The following is a 21,866-nucleotide window of genomic DNA, read 5'->3' as shown; positions in this document are numbered from 1 at the left end:
TACATTCAGTCAGCCGTCAGAGATGTCTCATAAACGGGACCAGTTCAGCAGTTCTGGAAACACGTTAGACTTCAACCATCAAATGTTTCATGATCAGAACATCTTATCTAATTTGTATAATGTCATACAATTATATAAATTTCAGCACCAAGTCCTCAAAATGTCCTATCTGGAAATTAAAATCCTGTCGTTGTTGCTGCTCCCCCAAAATAGTTTGTTTTTAAACAACTGGCATTTTCTGTGTGAATAATTGGTTAGTATTAGCTCTAGATAAAATTAATTAGTTAATTAGATACAATACAAAAATGAGAATGATGTGATTTGTGCTCAGAAAAGGATCTTCTTTTCTTTGAGGTAAATGCGTTCCTGATTGCTGATGAGATGGGCAGATCTTGACAATCTTGTAAAAGCAGAATATTTCAGGGGAAGACCTAATACCATTATTCACTGTTGTTGACTGCGCTCTGTCAGTCCAGCTGGATACTTCCAGTCCCTTCAGCACAATCTTGCACAGTGTGAAAAACTTACACAGTGGTTGAAACTGTCGAAGCTACATAATCTGTCTCAGTGATGGCCGCTCTTTGAACAGTCCAGGTTTTATTCTGTTTTTTTTCCTTCTCTGTTTGAGTGTTTTTATATCAGACTCCATCTCCTCACACCAACATCAGAAAGTTGGAGTTTCTGTCTAGAAGTAACTTTTATACCAATCAGATCATTTTCTTTGCTTTGTCAGTGTTTTATTCCACAGCAAACATGGCCAACTCTGCTAGTTAATCAGAATGATTTTGTCTAATCCAGCATGTGGGAATAAAAGTGTTTTCTTTTCTCATCAGGTACAGCTCTGGTGGTGCAGTGGGACCACGTCCACCTACAAGACAACTACAACTTGGGAAGCTTCACCTTCCAGGCCACGCTGCACAACACGGGCAGGATCGTCTTCGCATACAAAGAGGTTATTTTGTCCTTTTTTTCCCCCGTCTGATCTTTTATTCTCTGCCTTGTCCGTGTCCTTTTTTTCTCCCTGCCAGTGTTTATTCCAGCACTGTCACAAGTCATGCTGTTGGTTTATAAAATCCGAAATGCTTTAGCTCACTGTTTCCAGACTAAACAGAGAGAAGCTGAAGTCCATTTTTATGCACCACATGTCTCAAAGTAACCTCCACTCAATTGTATTGCTTTTAAACTAGGCTAGACAATACATGGCAGCTTATTTAGTTTTTTCACTAATTATTGATAGCCTGCACAATATTATAGCTTCAATATAACATTTTGACTTCTAAATATGTTCATTTTTATTTTTAATTACAATTTAGTCACTTATATGTTTATTTCTCTGAAGTTGTCTTTATTGCTCAGTGGAAAATGTGCTACAGCTCTTTGTTGTCAACATGAAAGAAATGTGATCTTGCAGAAATCTTAATGAATAATATGACAGTATTTCAAGAAGCCATTCTTCTTTATGTAAAACTGACAGACTTTAATTATCACCGCACATATGGTACAAAAGAAATTGTGACTCATTTCACACTTTTCCTAACTCACACAGCTCTCACAGTTTGGTTCCTTGCTATTTCTAATACCTAAATGTATTTTTTTTTATTTCTAACACTCACTGGTATCGCTTCCTTTTTACTTCTAGAAAAAAAGTCCTGTTTGCATATGTCTGCATTATAGATATTACATCACAAGGGAAAAAAAAGAGTTTCTTTGCACATCCTCAAGTAAATATGCCATTAATACATTAATTTAATTTTGAATTGGGCTATAATTTTTGGTAACTGTCCATACATTTTTGTACTTGAAATATATTTGGAAGAATAACTTCATTGGGCAAAAAGCAAAACTGTGTTATGAAAAAAAAATAAACGTCCAACAGAGACTGCTGCTGGAGTGGTGTGAAACTGCAATAACTAAGCAATGAGCCGTGATAATTGCAGCCGTTAGAGCAGCAGGACACTTAGACACACTTTGTAGTTTATTTTCACATGTAGCAGGAGCTGATTTGAAAGCTTGTGTTGTTCAATTAAATTATTGGTCTAAAACGTGCAACTAACCCATTAGACAAAATGTTTTTGTGCGACCTTGGTAATTCTAGGTTTTGTTCCAACAGAGGTGAAGTTCATCTTTATCCACCTTCTTCTTTGTCTTGACATACGAATCCTAAACCCCAGATCCAAATAGACTTTAACACTGTTATCCTGTTAAATATTTTATTTTAGCCTTGTGTACAGTCACTTTTGTACAAATACATTGTCCTGTTATGACCCAGTATTATTAGCAACCAAATCATCATGGTGCTGGTGACTGATATTCTTTTTGTTCTGTTTCAGATCCCTGTTGAAATAGCACAAATCAGTTCTATCAACCACCCGGTGAAGGTGGGCCTGTCTGACGCTTTTGTGGTGGTCCACAAGATCCAGCAAATACCCAGTGAGTCTCAGACCAACCTTTCTGTTTTGTAGTTGCAAACCAGTCCACCAGTGTAAACTCAAGGCATCTATGGGGCTTGTAGAGTTGCGTGGTCAGTGGCTTCTTTTATATGGTAAAACAGATCAGTTTGTCCAAATTAAATCAGCACATCAAGTAACACAGAGTCATTTGAGTCAACAAAATCAACCCGAGTTGTGATGGTGAACTTTAGCTTTGACTTTCCAAGTTTTCGAATCAGCTTTTACCCTTAAACTGTGCTTCTTAGTCTAATCTGTTTTGTTTTAAATCTAAGATCACCGCCTCCTCTTGAACGCTGGTCCACCTCTCTCAGGAATCAGCAGGAATACCTTTTTTTGCTTTTAAGTTTTTTTGCAAATAACACCTACTGAATTTCAGGCAGATGCGAACACAGAGGGAGACACCTGTCTTTTCCATCTGATCAGACTTGTTGTGGTTTGTTGCTTTGACTCGAAATATCCCGCAATAATAAGTTGGCATTTTACTTTGTAATTTCAACGTTTTTAATTGCATGTGTGAAATCTGAAAAGAATATATAATGTCAATTTTTCCTCGCACGGGGCCTTCATGTTCTGAGGTTTTGCTAAAATGCTGCGGAAGTGGAACTTTCTAGCTTGTTTTTGTCTTATCTGAAGTTCTCATTGCTGCATATAAATTTGAATATGAAATATTATTGCAAAGTCTTTTTGTTCTTAATAAACTCAGCAGTCTTTGATGCCTCTGACACAACATGATGAAACCAGTGAGGCTGTGGTTGCAGAGTGATGAAATCGTGAACACAGACAGACTGAAACGAAGGTGTTGCACTCAGTCATGGATGATATCCAAACTATCTATTGATCTGATGCTGTCTCTCTAGAAAGAAGGAGGCTAAATGTGCCTGAAGTTGGTTTAAAAGCAGAAACAGAAACTTTCATCTGCAAACATCTGAAATAAGACCAAGAATATATTAATACATGAGCTCCGACTAAAAGCTCCACATTATCAGCCAACATATCATTTTATGATCATTTTAGGTAGAGATGTGGTATTCAGGGTATCCCCCTCATGAAAAGGAAGCTCTAATACAACTCAGAACTTGACCATATATAATACTCGCATTAGCCAAACAAAAATTGTTAAACTTGCAAATGATATCTGGGGTGTACAATGTTTAATTTTTGCTTTTGTTTTTTTTCTCTGGAAAGAAGAGGGACTTATAAAGCTTTGCAACGATGGTCTGGGGAAAAACAACAACAACAAAGGACCCCCTGTGCAATCAGACCTCATTTTAAATCATACAGAAAATGATAGAGAAGAGTCCTCAATACGGCTGCACAATATTAGGGAAACGTGTGATTGCAGTATTATTGTAGATTATTGTGATGACAATATCAGTTATAATAAACTCCTGTTCTGTCTTTACAATGTTTACAACCCTCTTCATCTGCTCGCTGTGAGCTTTAGAAGATGGGAGCTCCAACTAATTGTCAAACTTGTTATTTTTTGCACGCAGTTTGTGACTGATATTATTTTTAAATCCTTTGCGATATTGATTAATTTAATATATATATATATATTGTACGGTGTTAGTCCCTAAAAGACTGTATTCATAAATGCATAAGAACAGCTCATGAACGAGCAAAGCAAACAATTAGTTTTTATTGAAAAAGTAACATGAATAGCTGGTCATTTCACAGTATGGCTACTATCCATGTGACACCCCTTCTTGTTGCAGTAGATGGACTATAAAAGATGCTGCTGAGAGGATGCTGCTAAGCCTTATCATTTTTAACTCAACCGATATTAGATAAACGGTTCTGACTGATTCTGACAGAGCCAATGAATCATGAGCTCTTAAGATTTGCCTTACAGTTTTTGCAAATCTGAATTTTAAAAAAATAAAAAAATTCCTGCCATAAATCTGTTTCAGTGTACTTCAGGTCTTATTTTAATCTTATCATCCCGATGAAGGGAAATATTTTGACAGACTTTCGACATCCTTGTCATTCCAGATTATCATTTCTATTGGGTCTTTTAAGTATATTAAGTCATAATCCTGACAGGGAAAGAACAGGCTGAGAAACCATGACTGGTAAAGAACTCCAATAAGTGCATCTGCTGCCATTTACTGCATAACCATGGCAACCCAAGGACATTTTATTAACTTACTGTAGCTTTTCTTCAGTTAAACAAGGTCAAATGAATTATTTTACACCACCTCCAGTCAGATCAGGCCACTGAGTAGCCAGGAAATGCGGAAAAGTGAGAGAAGATTTGTGGGAGTCCTGTGGCCAGCTTTAATAATTTTCAGGTCAGCTACAAGCCTGTGATAAGATCCAGCTTTAATATACTTCCCTAAGGCTTAATTACACTTTGTCACTCAGAGTGTATTCATTTTTTATTAAGCCAAAGTCTGCTCCACCCTTTTCATGTTTCCTTGCCTGCCTGGATTAGTTTCAAAGCAAGATGCCAAGACTGTAATTATTAATTAATGCTCAGTAAAACTGTTCTAATTAATCTAACCAGAAATGCAAAAAGAGAAAAAGAAATGTTACAGAAGTGCAAGTACACACAAGCAAATGTGTGCGCTTTGTGCCTTTGTGTCCATTTAAAACATTTAGAGTACTTCATAAATGGCATATGCTGCCCTTGTTTTATTTTTTTTTTCTGTTTTTAATCATTGTTTTGCCATTCAGCGTGGTTGAATTTGCAATAAGTAGTAGCAGTGTGTTGCTTTATTTTTACATAACAAATTTGAGCTTAATAATATTTTCATTGAATGCTTTGATTGAATTATTAGCGTGATGTGTATCATCTCATTAGGTATTATATTGTAAAACGTTGCATCTAACTGTACTGTACATTTCTGACGTTGTGTAAAATGCAAGCGAAAACAAAAATGCAAAGATTTGCAAATCTCATAAACCCATATTTTATTCAGTGTTTAAATTGTAAAATTAGACCACTTTTTGACAAAGAAAAAAAAGATATTTTGAATTTGATGGCGGCAACACATCTGGAAAAAAGTGGGGAAAGAGCCATGTTTTCGTGCTGTGAAGTGTCCCCTCTTCTTTTAAATGTGTAGGAACGTTGCTCCATCATGATGTGCTGAACATTGTCAACTGGTGAGAGGTCTGGACTGCAGGCAGGCCAGTTCAGCACCCAGACTCCTCCACTACCAAGCCATGCTGTTGTATTTTTCTGGTTGGTGTTCACATATAGCTTCTTCTTTGCATGATAGAGCTTTACCAGCATTTATTTGTGGATGGCACAACTGTGTTTACAGACAATGATTTGTGAAGGTGTGCCTGAGTCCATGCAGTGATGTCCTGCACAGAGTCTGATCTGGTTTTAAAGCAGCGGCTCCTGAGGACCAGAAGATCACAGGCATCCAGTATTGACGTATAGCCTTGACCTTTGTGCACAGACATTTCTCCAGATTCTTGATCTTTTGATGACATTATTATTTGTATATATTCAGCCTTCCCATGTTTCTGTTGAGGAACATTATTCTGAAATTGTTTCACTACTTTTAGAAGCAGTTTTTCACAGACTGGTGAACCTCTGCCCATCTTTACTTCTGAGAGATTCAGCCTCTTAAAACAGCTCTTTTTATATCCAGTCCTCTTACTGACCTGTTGCCAATTAACCTAATTAGGTGCAAAATGCTACAGCTGTTTCTTACACGTACCCCTTACTTTTACAGGCTTCTGTTGCCCCCACTTTTTTGAGATGTGTAGCTGTCATCAAATTCAAATTAACCTTTTTTTTTAAATGGTACAATTTCTTAGTTAAACATTTGATATATTTGCTATGTTTTACTATAAATAAAATATAGGTTAATGAGGTTTGCAGATCACTGTATTCTGTTTTTATTTACACAATGTCCTAAATGTTTTGGAATTGGCATTGTAATCTGTTTTGTGGTATCATATTTTAACAAACAGCATGTAATGGCATTGTTTATATTGTGGCTAAGACCAGCATATAATTGATCTCTTCTGCAGCTTAATCGGTGTCTAATGTGTTTGTACAGTCTGCCCGCTCATCAACATCCTCAAGATGGGAATGTAACCTTCCTTTAGCCCCTCCGTGCCATTAGGCACCTGATAATCCCTTTCCTCGAAGCAAAAGGAAGTCGAACACCAGGGGAGCAGAGGAGGGAAAAGAAGGGTGGTCTTATTTTCAGTCTGGTTGGGGCTGGCTCACACTTTCTTCTTTGATCAGTTGTCCTGTGTGTAATCAAACCAAGCAGGTCTGCAGGAAAGCTACGTCCCATCACACGAGGAGAACAACTCTGCAGCCAGCGCAGTTAACAATTCCCAGGGTAAAAACCAACCAAGCAAGCGAAAAGAACTTTATAAAGACAATTTGTTAAAATTGTTCTAGTGGAAAGGTATGAAAGAGCTTTGTGCTGCCATCGACATCCACTAAGACATTTAAGTGACTTAACCCATGGGGACAGAGGATTGGAGGATTTTCATTGTGTGGATTTGCTGATACACAACAGCGACTGAGGGAAAATGTGGGGGGAATGTGAAGAGTTTTGTCATCCAAAACATCATCATCCCCTTCATTTATCCATTTACCATAATTTATATTCTATTGCTATTTTAATTCAGCTTCTGATGCAATGATCAAATTACAACAAAGGGCACAGTTAAACATCTTCTTTGGGTTTTGTTGTTATTGTCTCGGTTTATATATTGTCCCAGTTCTGAGGTTTAAAATTAGGATGTAATGTGTTTAATTTAGCGTTTTATGTGATGGTACTGAAGATACATCATCAGGAAAAGAAAGCAGTTCATTCTGCACCAGTCAGGACACAAAGAGAGTCGGTGATGTGTCCAATCATGAGCTCCATCTCACCCCGCCTGATGACTCGCTATCACAGATGACAGGGTCAAATTGATATCGGGTCCCAGGGAGGCGTGCTCCCATACATTACCGAGTCCTGGCCTGACACTTTAGGCACAAAGAAAGCAGAGAAGTGCTGCAGCAGCATCTTTTCCGACCTGATTCTCCCTGCCGCTCTATTTCTCTTTCTTTAGAGACCACCTGCCCGAGTTTTTATGACTGTCTCTGACTGTCTTCTTCTTGTTAAATACAGATGTGAGGCGAAGGACAATCTATGAGTACCACCGTGTGGAGCTAGCAACAACAAGAATCACCAGCTCCACGGCTGTGGAAATAACACCTTTACCCAGTATGAAAAGTTCTTTTTAAAGCTTTTTTTATTCAGTAGCAGCTTCTGAATCGAACCGAGACCTTTTCTGTGGCTAATTGACTTTATAAATGGTTTGACCTGTTTTTACCCTTCTCGTCTGCAGCCTGTCTCCAGTTCAGCAGCTGTGGTTCCTGCATCTCCTCACAGATTAACTTCAACTGCAGCTGGTGCCATCGGCTCAACAGGTCGGACTTCAGGAGATCTTTTTTACCTGCTTTTACGTATTCCTTCTCAGTATGTTCTCGCGTTTAGTTGTGTACATAAACTACACTTTATTCTACTGTCTGATCTTTAGATTAAAAAAAATGCTACATTTTATTATTGGGTTTTTTTTCCTTTATTTGTGGGGTTTAAATAAAATGTTACTTTTTAAATTAGAATATGTAAATTTGAACCAGTAAAAAAGCTGAAAATTGTTATGGAATAGCTATAGTTTTAGGACCTTTTGACAGCCTTAAAAATTGGCAATTATATGGAGAAAAATGACTTAATTGGGTCAGGAACACATCTAAAACTTCTAAAGATCCAGTTTGTGTCATTATCTATACTGAAAGGAGGACCCAAATACGGGGTTTAAGCAGCCGAAGCAGCTAGGCGGAAGAAGATATTTTATTTTACACAAAACAAACAAGCAAAAGCCGCCGCCGTAGCAAGATCTCCCAAAAGTGTAATCTGCAGGTAGAATGTGATGATGCACAAAAACAAAGCTTCACATGAAGAACAATAAAGGAGTAAACAGCAGCTGTAGGACAGGTGTGATGATTAACTAATAAGGATCAGGTGTGAGGGGAAGCTAACGGTGAACAGAAACAAACTGAGGAACAAATTCAGACCCATAAGAAGCCTGGTTTTAAAAGCATAATCAAAATGCAGAGGGTTGTTCCAGAAAGTGGGTTGTTCAACAAATGCAATCATGAAGACAAACATTCCCTTTCAATTGGTCTTTAATCTGGTAACAGAATTTCTAGGTCCACATCTTTTTGTTTAATTTGTTGAAGCATTTTTGGTGATCAAAACAATTAACAATAAAATCCTACAGTGAAAACACTTTTTTAAATCAACATTCTGATTGGCTCTTTTAGAGGAATTTGGCTTGTTTAATTTTTGTAATTATTTAAATGTAAGGGGAAAAAATCTAATTATCGGAAAAAGCAGTCTAAACAAATTAAAACTCTTGAATGTGTTCTTTTCAAGTACGTACTGTGCTTGGGGTACTTGATATTGAAAAATGACCAAGATCTTTCTTTCCTGCGATTGCCTTGTTGTATCTGGGTTCCACTGATGATGCACTTATGGTGTTTTTTCAGGGAAAGCTTGGCTTATTGTGGCAAGACAACTCCACACATACTTTCTGTATAAGTGGCCTTGTTGTTTTTAGTGTTTATAAATGTGCAAACCCTTATGCATTCAGTTTTTACTTACATTTTTCCATTTTGCAGTTACTTAATCAAACCTTCGAATCAGTCAAATCTTAAAATTTGCAACTTTTATTACGATCTCAGTGAAGTTCAAGTCAGCAGCTCACGCCGACATTCACTTTCTGCCAACCTCTGCTCCACTTTCTCTCTTATCCCTCTTGTCTTCCCACACTTCAAACAAAAGTAAATATTTGAGCTGCTAAAGAAGTGCCGGTGTTCCTCCCCAGAACTTCCTGACAGCTGAAACATGAGCCGTGGTGGATTTGGTTTTGTTTAGTCAGATAGGAAAATCTGCGATGAAAGCACAAAAGTGAGGGGAAAATAAATTATGGAGAGACGGCGCAGTTTAATCATCAAGTTTTACCTCGCCTTTTTAATAGATGTTCACTGCTCCGTGGAGCCACTATCACTTCTCTTTTGCTACTGCTGAGTTTCGAGCCCCGCATGCATCAAATATTAATCTGCCACTCTTTTATTTCGGAGCCATTGTTTATTCTGAGTAACGTGTCGGAGAAAATGTGCAGCACTTGTGATCTGTCCACTTTGATTTGTTATTAGGTTGTTTTGGATTTGACCCTCTGCTTTTGACAGAGACAGACTAATTTACAGTAACGTGAGAAAAAAAAATGTTTTTTCCCGTTCAGCATTTTCTGGCTGCTGAGGAAAGATACTGGCGACGGTCTCATTAAGCTCCACTTTAATTAGCTTTCTGAATGTGTTCATTTCTCACAGTTCAGCATCCGTCCTGCCCTCAGTATCCTTCAGTCACTTCCTTTAAAAAAAAAAAAGGCAAACATGCTTTTGGCAAGCACTAATTAAAAACCTTTGCAGCCTGTCTGGCTGCGGGGTTAATGAAAGTCGCAACTGCCCTGATGAACTTCAGTCAGTGTGAGGCGCTGAGGTGAAAAGCACAACTCTTTCATGCAAAGCTACAAGTTGACTCGGTTTGTTGCTGCTGACTGAAGCCGAGTAAGAAAGCATGACGGACACAGCGGATGCGTATCAGAGCATCAGAATGCTCATGTGTTTAAAGGAAATGCACGGGGTTGTTTACCAATGAAAGAAGCAAATAAGAAAAAGAAAGAGCCTGATGTGCATCACTAAAGGCAGGGGAGGAGACAAACGGGGAATTTTAATTTGTCCTGTTGGCACAACAAAACAAAACATGGACACAGAGCTTTTATACACAGATTTTACCCGTGTTTGTTGAGCTTTCAGTTACAGGCGGATTCATGGAAAACTAGAGATGTAATATTTGAAAATGCTAATAAATTAACCAACTAAGTGGTAATAATGCAGGTTTAGTTTTTGTTTTTTTGTTTTTTGCTTATACATAATTTATGACTTACAGCTCTTAAGATGCCCTAATTATCCCATCTCACTAAATGCATTGTTAAAAATACCCTAAAGGTTTTCTGTTTATCAGTTATTTGGAGCCACAATCTCAAAATTACATTTAAGTCTGCAATGGGTTTTGAATCAGCAATTACTGGGCAGATGCCGTTTCAGAAATTATCACCCACCACCGAAAAGTGAAAGGTGGGTGATAATGTTTTTCCCTGTGTTTGTTTCTAGTGTTAGCAAAATATCTCTGGATGGATTTTAATGAAACTCAATAATTGGATGTATCCCACTAATTAACGCTCAACGTCATCCTAATTCAAAATGTCTGTCTCAGGAGCACAGTGGAGTTCACTTCCTCTGACTTAAGACTTGAAGGACAACCTTTTTTTCTTCAACACTGCGACTGTTTTACTGTCAATAAAATATACACTTTTTTGTTGATTTTTACACTTTAATCCCATAACTTCTAATATTTTCTTTATACTAAGGACCCCAATACTTTGTATGTATTAAAGTGACAATATAAATAAGATGGCTAGTAATTTTTTAAAGATTACATAATGATGTTTATTTTATTTTATTTTTTTCTTCAGTGGGTTATTTGTCCTAATTATCTGCATCTTTGAAGGTGTGGATATAAGACCTGCATGCAGAGACATTGCATTGCTGCTTAGCATGCTAGCATTTGGATTTCATATTGATTAACTCTAGTTTCTTTGTTTCAAATAAAGACCCATAATTTAAAACTCTGTGCTCAATCTCTACTGTAAGCTGCAACTCACGATCCAGGCTGTAACACCACACTCCCTCTGTTTTTGTCATTTTGTGCTGTTCTCAGCACATTTCTGTATTTGTCTTGCAGTAAAATGATGAAAATGTTGTCTTCATCTGCATGGTAATCATATGACAGCACATATTTCATCAAGCCCTCTCTGCCACTAAAAATGTTTCTTTTTTTATTGTTAAATACAAACAACTCATCCTGCTCCCAACAGCTAACACAATCAGGAGTTCACAGACAGATTATATCCTGTTATTCATTCCTTCAAAATGCTCAGAAAGCACTGAGTTTGATTTTCCATTCAGGCGTTAAACCAGCAAAACAGTAACTAAAGTAAAAAATTAGAAGAATAGTAGATAGATGCCAATATTAACAAAACAACAGCTAAAATCTAAAAACTAGCAAAAGCAGGTTGAATGTTATTGTAAAGCTGGTTGTACAACATGCATTATCCAGTTTAAATGGAGAACAATAAACATTGAGAAGTGGACCCTAAAATTAAAACAAATACTAATAAGATGCACAAACAGAGAAGTTTGAAAAATCAGTGGCTTAATCATAGCTTTTTTACCTGCTATTTTGGTGAAGGAGCTTTTAGCTACTTTTCTAAAAACTCTAACTTTCAGCTTCTGTTTTTGTAATTTCAGCTTTTAGCTACTTTTTTGCTGGTTTTGACCTGTTAATTTTAGCTTTTGTCCACTGTTCGGCTGCTTTTAGCTTCTGGTTTTCATGTAATTAATTTAAGCTTTGTTCTGATAGTATTAACTTTTAGCAAATCAGTTTCAGTTTCTTCAACACATTTCAGCAGGTCATGCAACCATCGCAGCGTATTTTCTGGGAAAATGTTATTTATTCTGGTTAAAATAAACGTCCTCTGCTTGAAATAGTTACACAAGAAGGACTTCACTTGATTGGGAATCTAAAATTACATTTTGGAAGACTTGACTGCATGCCATGTGGAACAGGAGGAGCTAAAATGATCCAATCTGTTGGTCGTGTTGTGACTGTGTTGAAAAGCTGAACAGAAACATTCACGGCCTCATTTATATTCAAACGAAGCTCCTCGGCCCGTTTCTAATTAAACGCGCCGCGGCTCGTCGCGTTAGATGGCAACTAGCTGAGATGAATGCCACTGAGAAGGAACAAAACACGGGCTCCCTTCAGGGACGGGTCAGACCAAACCTGCTCGATAATGTTGCGCCTCACTCTGCTTCCTTCGCTGCGTCCTCAGGGGGAATTAAACGGAGGAATCTGCCTCGCCTGATTGAGCAGATGGACTTCGGCACATAGTTTCATCATCATAACAATATGCTCTTTAGAGAATATGGAGCCTTTTAGGACTATAAATTGTCCTTTCAGCAAACATATGACGATTTAAACCACCGTGTTTTAGTATTGTTAGTCTAGCTTGGTTGGGTTTACTTCTGTGGATTTTACTGAACTTCAGACTGTTCGAGCTTTTTATCCTTACTCAGTTTTGGGTCCCGTGGGCGATTGGTTTGCATAGGGAATAAAAATCAGGGCTCTTGGGGAAATTTTGAAACCAAAGCATCTGAATAACTAGAACAGAAAGATTAAGATAATTGTGGGCAGCGTATTAGCCTGCAACAATTTTGGTGATATTAGTTAATTATAAGAAGAAATTTGTTTGCTCATTTTCACAGATGTGAGGATTTTCTTCTTTTTCCCTCTGTGAATTAGAGTAAATTATATAATTAAGCTTTACACCTACTATTGAATGTGCTGGCAGGACATTTTTCCGACATTATGATTTTCAGTTCTTATCATTTTAGTGGCTCTCCAACTCGTTTGTTCCATTATTTGCACAAATTACTGTAATAGTGACTTTTTTTTGGACTAATATTTGTTTCCTTTGCTCTCAGATGTTCCAGTGGTTTTGACCGCCATCGCCAGGACTGGGTGGATAACAGCTGCCCTGATGAGGTGAGCATTCAGTAAAACGATGGGTTTATCCAGATGATTCAACATATTGCTTTTGTTGCCTTTTACATGATGACCTACACATTTTTAATCATTAAGGTTTTACACAAAATCGTCAAAGAAACTTTCTCTTTTTTTTTCAGACTAAAGACAAACTGTGTGACATAACTGACACAACTCAACAGTACCCGTTCACCACTACTATAAACAAAACAACACTGAGGGGTAAAGAAGCCTCTGGAGGCAAGGGTACACCCTTTACCTTCCAGCCTCCAACCAGCGCCCCCACCGAAGGTGAAGTAGCTCACAGAACTTCCCTCCAATCTGGTCTGAATGGTCTGTTCCAGCACAAAGTCACAGTAAACCAAGAGAAATTACATTTTCTGCAAAAAATAAATAAAAAATGCACCGTGAATGCTGAGTAACTTTGCTGAAGAAGCTGATTTGTAAAAGCTAAAAGAAGCAGAGACCTTGCTCAGAGTCAAAGCAGCAAAATGCTAGATAGCAGCTTAAAGTAAACTAAAAGTCATAGCACCCATCTCCTGAATGAGCTGATTGCCTGATAAATGAATGCAGAGTATGTAGAGGTAGTTAGATTGCAAAAAAGAAGAAAAATTAAAAAACAGGAAAACAAGTTGCTATGATTGCTCCTTGTATGCATTGATGGGTTTCCCCTTTTTCAACATGATGCACGTTGCATTTGAAGGATGCATAAATATCTGCTCTAACTCTCAACTCATCCTAAAATAATCCAAGACGTCAGGAAGTGTTGTTGCAGGCGACGGCAGCTGTGCTCGAACCAACATTTAAACACTGCAGACTGAATTAGGACAAATCTCACCAGTCCAAAACAGAGATCATGTTGTTCAGCTCTGCTGGCTCACCTTCAGCCTTTTATTCCTAAAAACATTGAATACTGATGATGGATCTTTAGACAGTTTGGGGGCATGATTCTCCTATTGGCAATCATTTTAAGGTACTCTGAATGCAATACATTGACAACAAGAGCAAACGTTCCTATTTATTCAAAAGGTCAAACATCTCTAGAGAAATTAGGCGTCAAACTCCTAGTTTTGTCCTTTTAGTAAAATTGGCTTAATTTGAGTCAGACACTGGGGCTGCTCCTTTTTTTTACCTTCCAAGAGTAAACTTTGGGACTGCTTCTGTCTTGTGTCTGTGGCATCTTAATATTAATCATTAAATCACTAATATCATTTTTAAAGCTCCAAAAAAATAAATTTACAAAACCAGGTGGTGCAAAACAACCAGAATAAAAGAGTAAAATACATCTAATTGACTATTGTTCTGAGTGCTTTTATCAGCAACACTTTTAGCATCACTCTGCTAGTTTGATTGCTTTGAAAATATATGTAATATATAACAATTTATCTCTAATTATCTGTCATTTTTAGTGACATAGCTTAAATCCAGGAAAACAATAGGTGTGTGTTCCTTTGCTTTTGTAATGTAATGTATTCAGCACAGGATTCATTGCACCCCAGCAGGAGATCAAAACCATAGTCAGAGTTATTTAATGCAAATCTTCAGTGAAAACAGCTGATTCGGTCCTTTTGTCGCTGATAGGAAAACAGTCAAGGTGTCCTCTGAAGTTTGTTTACTTCTATTTCTGTCTCCTAAGTGTTGCCAATGTCACCATCTGATAGACATTATTGCACCCATTTTCCAGCCATTTTCCTTGTTTAAGGCCTTTTGATCGATTTGTTTCAGAAAAAACAGGCAATTTTTCTTGACCAGCTCCAGATGCGGTTAGTTCAAAGGGCCACTCATATCGTCACGTCTCCATGGAAACGCTGTGTTTAATCAAAGCTAAAAGCACTCGTAGCATTTTATATAATATCCTTTTCTGCACTTTTCCTTTTAATGTAGGTGACGTCGGGGATGGGCAGTAAACTAATGGACCACAATTTCAAACAACCACTTTAATCACACCGATAAACGAATTTACTGCATTCTTTTAAGTACACGAGGCGACATATAGTTTATCTGGCAGAAATCAAAAAGATTTTCATTGAGACAGTCTAAGCAGAAGATAAAGCAGCCAACTGAAACTGATATTACATCTGCTGACTTTGTATAATCAGTTTTTGGGTTAAATATTCTTTCATTTTTACAAAAGAAGTTTACTTTCATCTCATACTAAAGCTCCGGCCCACCTCTGCTCCATTGTGCCCTCATTAATCATCTTGTGTGGTTAAGTTTTAACGGACAGGTCGTCACGGTCGGGGTTGTTGATTGGCTGCTGCGTGAAAGCTGTCCCGCTGTGAGGAAAAACACAAAGAGGAGCCCTACAGTCCGAACCAAAACAGGGCGTGGACTGAGGAGGACGAACCATGTGTGCCCTGCGACGGTGTCTCTGTGTGTTACGGCCCAGCGGGTTGTGAGGTTTAACCTGTGGGATTTGGGATTGTTAATGGCCGAGCCTCTGACAGCAGATCAGTTTCCTCAAGCATCACTTGTCTCTTCAGCTGCAGGGGTCAAAGGTCAGGTTAGAGGGCAGGCTGGGTGGATCATGCTGGCAACCTGCAACTGGATGAAAGCTTACTGGGAAAAGAATAAAAGGGAAACAAAAGAAAGGCATGTGTGTGGGAGGAGGTGTGTTTTCAGATGAGAGATTGCACCTTTTCACCTTCAGACACCCTCAATGGTGAAAGGCCAAAACTGAACCCTAATGTCAGTTTTTTCCTTTGAGTTTGTTGGTCATTTATTGTCATTTTGTTTAATGTTTTATCAAGTTTATCATTTTAAACTCACCATAACCATGACTGCAGTGCTACTTCCTTATTCATATTTTCAGAGGTTTGGAATAAACATCGCCACATTTTCCAAAAGAACAGTGGAATGACCAGGCTCTGCTGAACATGTCATATCATCTGCTGAAATTAAAATTTCAAAGCATGTGGGGTTTTTTTTTTTAGATGCAAAATTAGTGTATGCCTCATGATTATTCCCAAGGGTTCCTACGCAGTCTAGACTCTGCTCCCTGTTCCATTTACTAAAAGGAAAAAAAAAATACATTATAAATTGCTGAAACAAGCAGAGCGATTTTACATTGACTGTAAATAAATGAAAGATACATGAATGATCTTCCACATTGCGCCTTGAATTTATTGTTTTATACTCATCAGTATCTTGATTTTTATGTTAGTCTCTAGGAACACACACATGTGCGCAGCTCATGCAGTTTTATAGATTATTCAGGTGGCTGTTCATCAATAGAACAGGTTGTTAGGAGTTTTATAATTCAGTCCACGGCTCCTCCAGATGTTGATGTCTCTTGACAAGACAGTGACTTCCTGAAGAAGATGTGAACACTGTGTCGCTCCTTGCTTTTCATTTTCTGTGTACAGCTTGGTAATATTGACAGATTTCTTTATTATTATTAGTAGTAGTAGTAGTGGTAATAGTAGTAGTAGTACATTCAGGTAAAAATGACCTGAAAATTGACTAAGGAATCTCTAAGTTAAAGTCTGAAAAACTGAAACATGTTGAAATCTATAATCAGAACTTTGTTTTTCTAAAAGTCATAGGACTAAAATGTTATCTTAGGAGTCATAGTATAAGAATTATTCTAATACTCAATCTTATTTGTTTTCACAGAGCTGTTAAATACATTATTGTGTATATTTAAAGCTCAGGCACATGTACAAACTTGCTGTTCAATGTGATAATTTGATCCTGGTTTGTTGTCTTCCGTGATTTGTTGTAAGACATATTCCACACAATCAGGGAGAAATTTTGACCATTATCAGGCTGAAGGGATATGAATCTATCATGCATGCAAAATAATAGATTATTGGGAGAGAAATAAATAAAACTGTGCCTCTCAGACAGAAACAAGTCGCCACACTGAGCCAACTCTGTGACAAACAACAATCCACTTGTGGCTTTCAGTCCGCCAGCGCAGAAAATAATCTTTATTCATTATTCGCAGCAGAGAATAAACTCTATGTTGCCATTCACGATTCAATATCTCTAATGATTAATTACAGAGGCTAAAACGTGGCTGCATTCTTTCATTTTGAAAATAAAAAGTCTTGATTTGGGGAAATGGATCTGGTGGAAAATGTGCCAGATTTGCATAATGTGAGTGGTATGGTGGGTAAATGTCTGCCCTCCATGAAAGGGAAGTGGGTCATGCTACATTTCCATATTTCACACATATATTTAACCCCAGACTGATTTTGTGTGTTGAATTATTGATGCCCAGCCATTATATTCAAGGCATTCATTTTTAATAGGTGTGGTGAGCGAAGACGGTTCTTTAATGAAGGAAGCTTGATCTCATTTGAGGCCTTCAGAGGGAGAACATGTTTAAAAAATAAACTAACTACAGAGAGAAATACTGATTACTGTGTCTGAGTCTTACGGTTCCCTGTCTCTTTGTCTCCTCACAGATGATACAAAGATCGCGCTGCATCTCAGAGACAACCAGGGTAGGTTTCTGTCTCCCAGAGCTAAAACATGAAGGCGTTTATTTTCCTGTTTGCTTCCTGTTTTGAGGCATTCATTCCTTTCTGTTTTCCTTATTATTTTGTTGGATTAACAGACATATGGCTTTTCGAGGTGGTAAACTTCAATCCATTTTATATCCAAGGTTAATAAAAATCAAATTTTAAAAAAACCTAAAGTGCTTTGTCTAATCTTAACTTGATTATTAAGAACAAATTAAAGATTTAAGAGATCATCTTTTAATGATCTAACAAAGGCTGACATTAGGAAAAAATGCACTTTTGGTGACATTGTCCTTTGATTTTACTCATTCTGAAGTATGCAAAGGTTGTTGTTTTTATTGAATACTCCATAAATATTCAAAGTGTCTTTGAATATTTCTGTTTCACAGAAAAATCGAAATGGATAGTTTTGTACTGAATGATGATTGTATGATTATCATAATACAGACAAAAAATCTTTATTACATCCTTGAGAACATTGACTGCAGGATGCTGCTGCAGACTTTAAATTTAGTTGAAACTGCTTTAAAACTACTTTAAATTGAGCCAAAGTCATAATATTTAAACAAACACTCCTCAAAAATCGCTGAAATTAAAGAAAATACTGTGTTGATAACAAAATTCAGCAGCAAAATTGAATATTCAAAAAGTGGAGGACTGAAACAGCAGGTTTGTTTTTTTTAAAGAAATTACATCATGTTATACCTAACCTGACAGTGGCTGCTATTTAGAAGAAAACAACTTATTTGATAGAAAACCACAGAGTATTTCTTTCAGTTTGCTTTATCTCCTAAATGTCCAGAATATCCCAAACTCCTTAAATGAATATGAACTCCATCAGTTTGTAAAGATAACTCCTCAGATGTTTCATTTCCTGAGAGGAATTTAAAATCCATGATTTCTATCACAGTCCTCATTCCACAAATGTCCATGTCTCCCGTCAGTTGAGCACTCCTGCTCTGGCGCCTGGCGCTGTGATGATATCTCTGCATTTTTTTTTTTTCTCCGTGGATTTAGTTTTCTTTTATCACCGTATACCTGGCTGTAATGCTATTCAAGGTGAACAGGATCAGTGAAAAAGGCTCAAGGACAGATGGCTCGAGCGGAGCAGGAAACCTTCAGGTGATTGCAGCTGCAGGAACAGCGGGACTAAAATCACCTTCTTCAGAAGCAGCTGATCGCAAAGAGGCTGAATTACAGGTCTGCTCAGCTTGAATTGGTGGTGTCTTTAAATCTGTTATTGAGGAGGGTGAGCAGTTGTAGTCCTCTGTTAAAATTGTGGCACTGACAGAAGAGGCAACTGGCGTCATTTGTCCTCTGATGTTTTTTATTGCAGCTCTGCTGTCCGTCCCCGCCCTCCGTGTCTCCTCAGTCAGGACCAAAATAATGAGGACTTACTTCAATCTTCAAACGACATTCTCTTTTAGTTTTTCCTGTCGCAAGTCTGGCTGTTTTGGTAGCTACGGAGATGAACCTTTCCATTGTTTTAATGGATAAATGTTGTTGAGCTTGAGTCTGCCGGTGGGACACAACAAGCAAATATGTGTTTTTACCTTGGATTTTCTTGTTATTTTCAGACTAACCAATAAAGTCATCTTTTTGTTAAGAAAATGCAGTTAAAATCAACACTACAAACACCAATTGCCAGAGTTGCTGCAGTTAAGGACATTATTTTTTAATGTCTTAAATGTATCAATCCATTTTATCCAGCTACCCTGTTAAAAATATAATATTATGACTAAAAACGTTGTGCCAACAGGTCATTTCTGTTTATTACAATGCAGAACTATCCAAATTGCACCACTAAAAACTGATTTACTACATTAGTAATCATAAAAAGCTTGCTTGTAAAAACTGTAAATTTGTCAGCAGCTTTGCTTATTTTCATTTTTAGAATAAAAAAATGCTAATTTTTTGTCATTATGTTATTTTCAAGTGGATTTTCTTATTTCTCTCAATTTAGTGAAGATTATCTGAAGTTGATATATTTGCTTTGGCCCAGCTGATGGAAATAGGATTTAAATTGTAATAATTCTTTTACTCTTGCACATTGCTTTTGCAAAGCAACAATACGTTTACTTATTATTTTATGTTTTATTCTTGTGCTGATGATTATCTCACAGCAACTACAGCCTCGCAGAGCTTCTAACGCAGCTGTAGTTGTTATCTTTTCCCAGATTTTATTTACATTTTTTTTTCATTGTTGTCGAGTATGCACTTTTCCATCAGGGTTTAAGTGAAACCGGTTTTGGAAAACCTGACTTTTATAACTTCCTGCATGACAGAGTGGTGTATTTTGGCTTTTGGTTCTGCACTCTGTTTGGTAGATTAAACTGTCGGTGTCAGGACTTTGGACTTCTCCTGGGGTTTCGGACTGAACTGTCTCTCCTTGCATCCTGCTGCTTTTTCAGATTTTCAGCTGCAGTTTGCACATCTCAGTCGCACACCCCGTTGTAACCTTTTAACGCCGCAGACTGGTCACCTGTCGTGTTGTCTGGGCTTCGAGCTGAAGCAGAAGATGACTCTCGGACAGATAAACTAAGAAAAAAATGCTCTTTCTTCAGTTGCTGAAACAAACAGTCATTATGTCCACTGAAGGCATTCAGTTGTTTTTACAGCCAAACTAATTGTCCATACAATATTATCATTATTTCTCAGTCACTGTGTGCACATAATGGCTACAAGAAGTTATACATTCCCAGTGACTGCTCTCCCACATTGAACAGGTTTGATTACCATTTGGTTGTTCTGTCTGGTGGAAATCAATGAGGCAGGGAGCCAGGGGAGAGGCTGGTTGGCTGACAAGCTCAGTGGTGCCTACAGCTGCTAATTAACAGCAGAGAGAAGCCCGAGGAGAGGTTGTCAAGGGGGCACAGAGGGAAAAAAAAAAGATCCACAGCGATATGAATAGATATGGCCTGAACCTGCTGTAAACCTGTAGGATGACAAATAAGGACAGAATCTTTGCTGTTAGTTTCCAGGTCCTTTTTCTGCTATTTGCAGTCAGGGATGTAGACGATTGTTTATCTCATTCTGGCTGAAAGATTGCAAGTAAAATTCTCTTTCCTCCTGAAATTATTCACGCAAAAACCGAAAACAGAGGTTTCATAGGAAGCGGTTATCATCTTTGTAAGCTCTTTATCACAGCACCTGCTGGCTGAAGAGCAGGGTTCAAATGAATCTGAAGTGCTCCACAAACTTATCGGGATTTCCAGACTTGCAAAAGGACACCTTTATCATGTTGCTGCATACAGTCTCCTCAGTTTTCAGTCCAGCGTTTGAAGGCTATGATCAGATTATATCAGGATCTATAGACCTGCTTCCTCCTCTTATCTGGACCATGTACAGCTAAACTTGGCATGGGACTGACTATTTACACACACACATGTAAGAGAGGGAAAAGTGCTATCTAAACAGAACTAAACAACACATGTGATGCTGAACATTCAATAAGCCTTGAATTGTGAATCATTGTAACACTAAAAGCTATCGGATCCCACCCATTTTCATCCATCCATGGCTGAATGAGATCATTTTCACTGGTGCCACTGTTTTAAAACTAGATTTTCCAATATAATTTGTGTTAAAATACAAATTTTAAGGCATATTGTGACTGTGCATTGATAAATGAGGAGCGCGCCCTGGTGGCCATTAGGAAAACTGCAGCGCACATATAAAGAAACAACATGAATGTTTTTAATCATTTTCATTGAACAAACAAAGTTATAATAATTTTTGTTGTTGTTGTTGTTTGTTTAATCATATTTCAGTAATTCCAGCTGACAGTGCTGTCAACAAAATGCCAGACACACATCCTCTGCACACCGGTCTGATCCTGGGCATCCTGCTGGTGATGCTCATCATGATTGCCGGCGTGCTGATCACCATCTACGTGTACCATCACCCAACCTCTGCAGCCAGCCTCTTCCTCATTGAGGTGAGCCGGAGCACAAACATCTGGCCTGATGCGAGACTGACTCTCTGATTACCTGAAGAGCTAGAGCTCGATATTTCTTATTCTTGTCACATTTTTCCTGCATTTGGAAACCAAATCCTGAATACTTTCCATTTTGTTTGAGAAAAAAATTCATTTTTCTTAGATAAACTTTTTAAAGAGTTCCCAAAGACCAAAGTCTTCTCTCAAAAATGCACACAGCATCTGATCCGGTTAGAAATGAATGTAAATCTCATTTTAACCTTCAGACATCCCAGTGTAATAGAAAAAATACTTGTCTGGATTTTTGTATTTAAAA

The 21,866-nt window shown here is 37.7% G+C and overlaps 1 protein-coding gene across 1 annotated transcript in view; it reads left to right on the top strand.

Annotated features, from left to right (window-relative positions):
• Positions 1–21,866, top strand: part of plxdc2 (plexin domain containing 2) — an 80,922-nt gene that overhangs the window by 55,168 nt on the left and 3,888 nt on the right. Inside the window, exons 6-13 of the mRNA XM_017406550.3 lie at positions 834–952; positions 2,331–2,430; positions 7,541–7,636; positions 7,761–7,842; positions 13,084–13,144; positions 13,285–13,435; positions 17,557–17,595; positions 21,384–21,550. Coding sequence (XP_017262039.1) covers positions 834–952; positions 2,331–2,430; positions 7,541–7,636; positions 7,761–7,842; positions 13,084–13,144; positions 13,285–13,435; positions 17,557–17,595; positions 21,384–21,550 — 815 coding nt within the window. The remainder of the gene's footprint in view (positions 1–833; positions 953–2,330; positions 2,431–7,540; positions 7,637–7,760; positions 7,843–13,083; positions 13,145–13,284; positions 13,436–17,556; positions 17,596–21,383; positions 21,551–21,866) is intronic.

Source organism: Kryptolebias marmoratus, linkage group LG21, assembly GCF_001649575.2.
Source record: "Kryptolebias marmoratus isolate JLee-2015 linkage group LG21, ASM164957v2, whole genome shotgun sequence".
Classification (NCBI taxonomy): domain Eukaryota; kingdom Metazoa; phylum Chordata; class Actinopteri; order Cyprinodontiformes; family Rivulidae; genus Kryptolebias; species Kryptolebias marmoratus.
The sequence above is the reverse complement of the archived record's forward strand: the minus strand, read 5'-3'. Positions and strand labels throughout refer to the sequence as shown.